Genomic DNA, 7,137 nt, shown 5'->3' with positions numbered 1-7,137 from the left:
ATCCTCTAAATTGATCATGCTCAAATCGGCCTTTCTTAGGGTTCCTAGGATATTGTTTGTCTCGATAAATACAAAATTTTCGGAATAATATAGAAAAGAAATAATATAATAAATTGGAGTAAAGTATTGATATATTTAGAATTACATAAGCCAAATAGTTTTAGCTCTATGGGATCAGCTTCACCAAAAAGAAGATTAAGTTAGGGATTCACTTCACATCTACACTACTCTATTAAAAATCTAATGTGAACATTGGTGCTACCACATTTCACCTCAGCACAGTTGCGTGTAAAGTATAGTGCAGAGCGAGCACTCAAACCCATAATCAGTGCTTTAGAAATTTGAGGATAACCACTAGACCACGCGTAAGTTAGTATTTAGAAATAAACAATAATTATATTTATAGTTTAGACGTGGCTCTCTGCTCTTCCATCTCGTGGCAATGTGCGATCACATACCTAATATTTTATGAAGTAGCAAAACATGTGTTCAACAAATACTAGTTTTCAGATTTCTCGTGATGTTGATAGAAATCTACCCACCTCTATCACCCATTACATAAAAACGCTTCGTTTTGTTCCCAACCATCTCTTCTCTCAGACTGTCCGCAACGCTTCACCCTACACCTCCCCTACCCTATTACTGTGCATCCTATAGCGGCTACAGTGTTCCCCTACCTCCCGCAGCGGCGAGCGCCACCCTCTCCCCTACCTCGCCGCACTCTTCTCTCTCACGCCACATGCAGGGGATGACTGTAGCCGCCCCCTCGCCTTCTTCGCGCGGACGGAGCCGACCGCGGAAGACAAAGGAAACTTCCCGCTCCACCTCGCTTCGCCTCGAATCGTCCGCGGAAGAGAGATTTTGCGCGGCGACGCGGCGGCGGATCTCCCGTCGGGCTGTGGAGTCGGCCCCGGCCCCGCTCAGTTGCGCAGAAGACGAACTCGACTTCGTCTCCATGCAGTTCCGTTCGCGACCGAAGACAAAGCGGGGTCAAATCCGCTTCACACGAGGTACCCCGCTTCCGATTCGTTGCCTTCCGTATCCGACCTTGGACGGCTCCATCAGATCCACACGGAGACGCTACGATTCGGCGTGGTGCGGCCGAGATCTCCCCTTCTTAAGGTAATACCTTGTTCAACCTCGTCAAATCCATACTTATTTGACGATTCATTTCGAACAGCACTCGTTTTTTTCTTCGATTCGCCGTGTACCGGGCGAGATCCTACCGTGTTGAGGTATACCATGTTGTACCCCGTCATATGAATACTTCATTGAACAATGATTTACAACACCTATGGTTTAGTTCAACAATCCTAGTTTATTTTCCCCAACCCTTACGACTTTACCAGATCCACACTTTTAGTTTAAGCTTTCACCTTGTTACATTGTTCATCCTCCCATTTAGGTACCTGCTTCAACAAACTTTGTACCCTTGTTTCGGTTTAGGATTTGTAGTCCATACAGACGGCCCCTCCAAATTTTGAGTTCACCCTTAGTTGCCAATGCAAGCACAGATTTGGAACCTCGTATCCTAACATTAGCCATGCCGGTGTACTGCATTTGCCCAGTCAAGATGAATCCAATGAAGCAGATATTTATTAAGTGAACAACTTGTATTTGTGGTGTTTCTGTCCAATGTTACCATATCAAAGCATTGTAGTCTTGAGCAATAAATGTCAGAGGACTGAGAACCCGATTACTTCACGAATACACGTATTTTCATTAATTAGTCAGTACAATTCATGACATGTTCATTTACCTTTGACTATGATTAGCTGCCTCATCATGTGTGTGCCTGAACATTGGTTTGACCCACAAACATATGTAATGTTCAAGACTTCATCTTGTGTTTCATGCATAACACTTGTTGCTGCCAACAAATATTTTACTGATAAGTAGTTTCTACATATATGTTATTTTCCCCAGCCTTTAGGAAAGTGATGGTACATAAGAGTTACGATTTTGAATATCTAGTTTGTACATCCCTTATATTTGGTACTAGTATGTAATGTTGTTGCATGTTTTTATGACACCCTTGTGGTTGAAACAAAATTAGTATGTAATTTTATATGGAAACTTTTGTCATTACAACAATGCATATGCTTTTAAAGTGTTTAAACATGTTACTTCATAAATTAAATGTTTGCAGCCCATTTGTGAATGGCATCCTCCCAAGAAGATAAGATGAAGGCTTTGATGAAAGTCCTTGTCGACTGTACAGAGGATGCCACAAAATCCCTGGGGGGTTTAGTTGATCATGCATTAGACCACATGCATGACGAAGAAATCCTAGCTAGGACATTGTTTGCTATCAAAGATAAACTAGAGTTGCTTCAGCAGGATGCCTTAGAGGCAAAAGTCCAAGCGTTTCCAAAACTAGCTAAGTACGACTGGGATGAAATCAGTGTTGATCCTCCCTCTCCGTCACCCCCTCCAACAGTTACTGATCCTTCTGTTGACGAAGAGGAGTTCTACTGCCCCGACGTGAGTGACGAATGGTATTTCAGTGATTCAGATAAGTCTACCCGTAATAGCTACTGGAATATGTTTTAGGGTTACGTTGGCAGTGAAAGGTACATGACATCCTTTTGAACACCCATATGTCATGTATGTCTATGTCTAAGCAGTAGACTGTCCGAAGAAGTACTTAGTTCGATGTAAGGAATAATTGTAGTCTGGGAACTTTGCTCAGTACGAACTCTAATGTGTTTGGTTTAGTACTGTAACCTTTAATGCGAACCTTTTATTATAATTGTTACAGCTTATTATGTTTGATTTCTAAATCATTACTTCAAATGCATATGCTGAAATGTTACTCTTATTACCATCTCACTTAATCTGTCCCCTGTCCACCCTTACTAGAATGGACCCATCAAACAATGCGACTTCTTCTCAGTCCATGTCAAACTCATCTATTGGCCAGCAGTTTGTTCCTCCACCCCCTATGTGGCCCACGGCTTACATGCAGCAGAGTGCTATGGATTGTAACCTCGTGGGAAATCTGAATTTTCCAAACCCTGCTCAAGGTCCGACAACATTGTGGGCACCCATGCATACAGGGAATACTTCTTCCCAATCTTCCATGATTCCGGCCTCTCAATCAGCTATGTACTGGAATCATTATTTGAATTTTGTGAGGAATCCTCTTGGGCCACCAGAAGTAAACCCATTTCCGGATTGCATTCCACCATCCAATACTAGTACACCATTGCAGGGTTCGAATAATATACCTTCCATACCTGTGAATTTGGACTCAGATGCAGAACATAGTGTTCAAGACATCAATAGTCCTGAAAAGAATGCACCTCCAATACAAAAACCCAAAAAGGCTAAGGAACAAAACTTTACTAGCCCTGAAGATCTTCTACTTTGCACAACGTGGTTGCAAATTAGCAGTGACCCTGTTGTGCACACTGGCCAACGTAGGGAGGGCCTTTGGGCTAGAATTGAAAAAAGATACAACGAACAGAGGGGGAACTTTCCTTGCCGAGTGAACAGAGCGCTTAGCAGCAGATGGGATAAGATAAGAGCAGATGTAAGTAAGTTTGCTGGATACTATTCAAGAGTTCTTAGAGAGAAACAAAGTGGGTTAACTGATGACGACAAGGTAACCAAAATTTTCATGACTTTAAATCATTTACAAATGATTCTATATACATGTTAACACATTTGTAAAATTAAACCATAATTTGTACAGACTTCGAAGGCCGCAACATTATTTGCACACGAGGAGAACAAAAATTTCCAGTACATGCATTGCTGGCACCAACTAAAGGGAGAACCGAAATGGGAGAGCATTTGTAGTGCCCAATCGTTCTGCGGATTGAATGCAAATCCAGTTGGGTCAACAGGTACTCCGTCTGCTCCGACAACTGAAAATGATAGTTCATCAGCAGGGTTGACAGGAAAACGGCCGCGTGGTCGTGATTTCAGTAAATCAGAGAGAAACAAACCTGCATCATCTTCATCTCCAGAGTACCTTAGCCGTTTGCAAGAAATAACTGAAAAACAAATTCAGAGGTCCATTGAAAAGGGTGCAAAAAAAGAGAAGTGCACAGAAGAAGACAGGGAAATGGAGAAAAAGAGGTTAGAATTGGAAGCCGAAAAGGTCATCATACGAAAAAGGGAATTGAAACTTCAAGAACTAGAATCTGCTGAAAAAAGATTAGAAAGGCTGGAGGCAACGAAAGAAGAAGATGTCCAACCCCATGTTTGGATTATGATACAGAAACAAAAACAGAAGTTGCAAGAATTCATATTTGGTTACGAGTGAAACATTTATTCGGTTACTGGTAACTTGAACTTGTTTTACTAAACCTGTTTGTATTATTTGTTTATGTGAGAACGTTACATTTGTTTGGCAGACCATTATAATATTTGTATGAACCATAAGTCGTCAAGGACAGTCGTGCAGTGCTGTTTGTTCTATGGTGGTGTAATCGACAATAATTATTTCCAGTTCATGTGAACATGTTTGCTTCAATTTTCATATGTTAGCTGCGTGTTCAGCATGGAATCGCTTGTGATGTGTACAAATCGTTTACAGTGTTCATGTTATTTTGTTGAACGAACAAGTACAGGTTTGCACTGAAATACTTCTTTATTTCTGAAATACGTAGGACTTGCGAATGGAAATTACACATAGTAGAATCTAGTTTCCATAAACTTGTGCATACGAATGCTCAAGTTTACATGCTACCACGCCGAGCCCACAAATGCTCGACAAGGTCATTTTGGAGGGAGCAAGATCTTTCTTGGCGACGAAGATCGAAGTGGTTAATCACCCATTCTGCCCTTCCTTCAGCAATAAGATGTGGTGCTTGGCTCGTTGAAGTGTTATCTCCAAAATCAGTATTAGCTGCAAATGCCCCTTCGTCTTCAACAATCATGTTGTGCATTATGATGCAAGCAGTTATAATTTCAGTTAAACGATTACGATCCCAACCATATGCTGGACCTCGCAGCACCGCCCACCTAGCTTGAAGAACTCCAAATGCACGCTCAATATCCTTTCGACAACTTTCCTGCATTTGTGTGAAATAGACTTTCTTTTGCTCATATGGGTGCCTTATAGCTTTTACGAAAGTTGGCCAGTTCAGGTATATACCATCAGCAAGGTAATATCCGAAGTTATATGCATTACCATTAACTGTGTAATGCACAGGTGGCATTCGGCCTGATGTCATGGGGTCGAAAACTGGTGATCGGTGGAGCACGTTCACGTCGTTGTTTGTCCCGGGCATGCCAAAGAAAGCATGCCAAATCCAAAGGTCATACGTTGCCACTGCTTCTAGGATCATAGACGCTCGACCATTTCTGCCACAAAACTGACCACGCCATGCGGTAGGACAGTTCCGCCACTCCCAATGCATGCAATCTATAGAACCCAACATCCCTGGGAAACCCCTTGATTCGCTATGGTGCATGATGCGTGTTATGTCAGCTTCGTTAGGAGTTCGTAGGTACCAGGCACTGAAGTATGCAATGATACCTCGACAGAAATGATGAAGGCATTCCCTCGCTGTCGACTCCCCTATTTGAATGTACTCGTCTACAGCATCTGAAGGTAACCCATATGCTAGTACCCGCAATGCCGCACAAACTTTTTGTAGTGGACCTAGACCAGGCATACCAGTTGCGTCTACCCGTTGTGTAAAGTACGAATCATGTTGTTGAAGACCTTGCAAGATTCTCAGGAAGAGAGGCCTACTCATGCAGAACCTAAGTTTGTAATAAAAATTTTTTTAATGAAATTGCAAATATGAAACCGTAATGGAATAATAATGTGTGGGTACCTTCTACGAAAGACGTGGGGTGGATACACAGGGTTCTCGGCGAAGTAGTGATGATGGATAAGATTTTCTCCACGAAAATGATCTCTATGAATAACCCGTCGAGGCAAACGGGACCGTCGTTGCAGGTGGCGTCTCGCCTCTATGTTTAGGACAAGAAGATTGACAAGCATAAGTGTTTCCTCCTCACTATCACTCGAGTAAGAGTCTTCATCGCTATGGCTGTGAGACATACTGTGAAATGTTGGAATTGTTGATGTAGTGAAGTTTGTTTTGACATTTGTGAAGACATGGATTGCATATATATAGGGCAGAGGAATGCGGCTTCAGGTGCAAGCTAGTGGCTTCGCACGAAAGACAAACATGGCTTTCGTTGGAAGGCAATTGCGGCTTGTCCCATACGACTAGTGTTTTTTGGTGACCATGAAATTTGATTTCTTATCACAGGATGGATAAAACGTGATCACAAAAAAATGCACATTGAAATGTATTGTAAAATAATAGTTGTTATATATTTTTTGTGGTAGTAATTGTAAAGTAATTATTTTTTATAAATTTTATTTTTGAATACATGCGTAACACGTCGGATGGGTGAAAAATAATTAAAGAAAATGAAAATTGAAGTTGGTTAAAGTTAGTTATATGGAAATGGTTTTTTAATGAGTAGAGGGATATATAGGGGAAAGTATAGGGGGAACGGTTGCGGGACGAGTGAATATAGGGGATGGAATCTTGCTGACGTGGCTGCATAGTAACATTTAGGGGGAAAAATTTAGGGGGCACGGTTGCGGACAGTCTCATGCCGTCGTCTCTCTCACACCACGCAGCCCTGGCAGTCAGGTGGCCGAGCGCGTCCCATTGGAATGGCCGGCGAGGGAGGTCGGGTGGCGGGGCTTGCGGGCACCCGATTTTTTTTGTAATTTAGCCCTTAAACAGATTTAAAATCACGTTTAGACCTAAAAAAATTTTAATCTCAAATTTGGACCCTTAGCTCGGCGGAGGTCGGGTGCCGAGCGGTGACGTGGCCAAGGCAGCCAGCGCCGACGTGGCTGCTGGCGTGGCGCCTAGCTCGGCGCCACAGATCTTGGCGCCGAGCTAGGACTTAACCAAGTAGACGCAGGATCTCCACATATCGATAATGGTGCTTATCTTGATGTGCCTGTGTCATATAATATGGACAACATATGCAGGGCATCAAATAGTGTTGATGTTCAGATTGAGGATGAGGAGGAGCCATATGAGGCTGCACAGGCCTTAGATTCTGATGATGACCGTCCGGTTCAAGAAATGACCGAGCAAGAAATTGAACTCATAAGAAGTTTGTGTCCGGAGCGTGACCCTACAG

At 42.6% G+C, this 7,137-nt stretch overlaps 1 protein-coding gene across 2 annotated transcripts; it reads left to right on the top strand.

Annotated features, from left to right (window-relative positions):
* Nucleotides 1-627: 627 nt before the first annotated feature.
* LOC103630594 (uncharacterized) lies at nt 628-4,491 on the top strand. Of its 2 annotated transcripts, XM_008651639.3 has the most exons (3): nt 628-1,122; nt 2,863-3,607; nt 3,698-4,491. In XM_008651639.3, exons 1-3 carry the CDS (start codon nt 740-742, stop codon nt 4,271-4,273), a joined length of 1,704 nt encoding a protein of 567 aa, XP_008649861.1. In that variant the 5' UTR covers nt 628-739; the 3' UTR covers nt 4,274-4,491. The 2 variants fall into 2 exon arrangements, 1 of the variants encoding a protein (XP_008649861.1); XR_002748597.1 differs by lacking the exons at nt 2,863-3,607; nt 3,698-4,491 and adding an exon at nt 2,150-2,833.
* The last annotated feature ends 2,646 nt before the right edge of the window (nt 4,492-7,137 follow it).

The sequence above is a fragment of the Zea mays genome, chromosome 6 (assembly GCF_902167145.1).
Source record: "Zea mays cultivar B73 chromosome 6, Zm-B73-REFERENCE-NAM-5.0, whole genome shotgun sequence".
Lineage (NCBI taxonomy): Eukaryota > Viridiplantae > Streptophyta > Magnoliopsida > Poales > Poaceae > Zea > Zea mays.
This window is presented reverse-complemented; position numbering and strand designations above follow the sequence as displayed.

What these genes read in the sequence shown, in the direction of transcription:
- LOC103630594 (XM_008651639.3), top strand. Translation starts at nt 740, where the DNA reads ATGCAGGGGATGACTGTAGCCGCCCCCTCGCCTTCTTCGCGCGGACGG. An exon ending in CGAGATCTCCCCTTCTTAAG is followed by an intron (nt 1,123 to 2,862) that starts GTAATACCTTGT and finishes CACCCTTACTAG; the next exon opens with AATGGACCCATCAAACAATG. An exon ending in GGTTAACTGATGACGACAAG is followed by an intron (nt 3,608 to 3,697) that starts GTAACCAAAATT and finishes TAATTTGTACAG; the next exon opens with ACTTCGAAGGCCGCAACATT.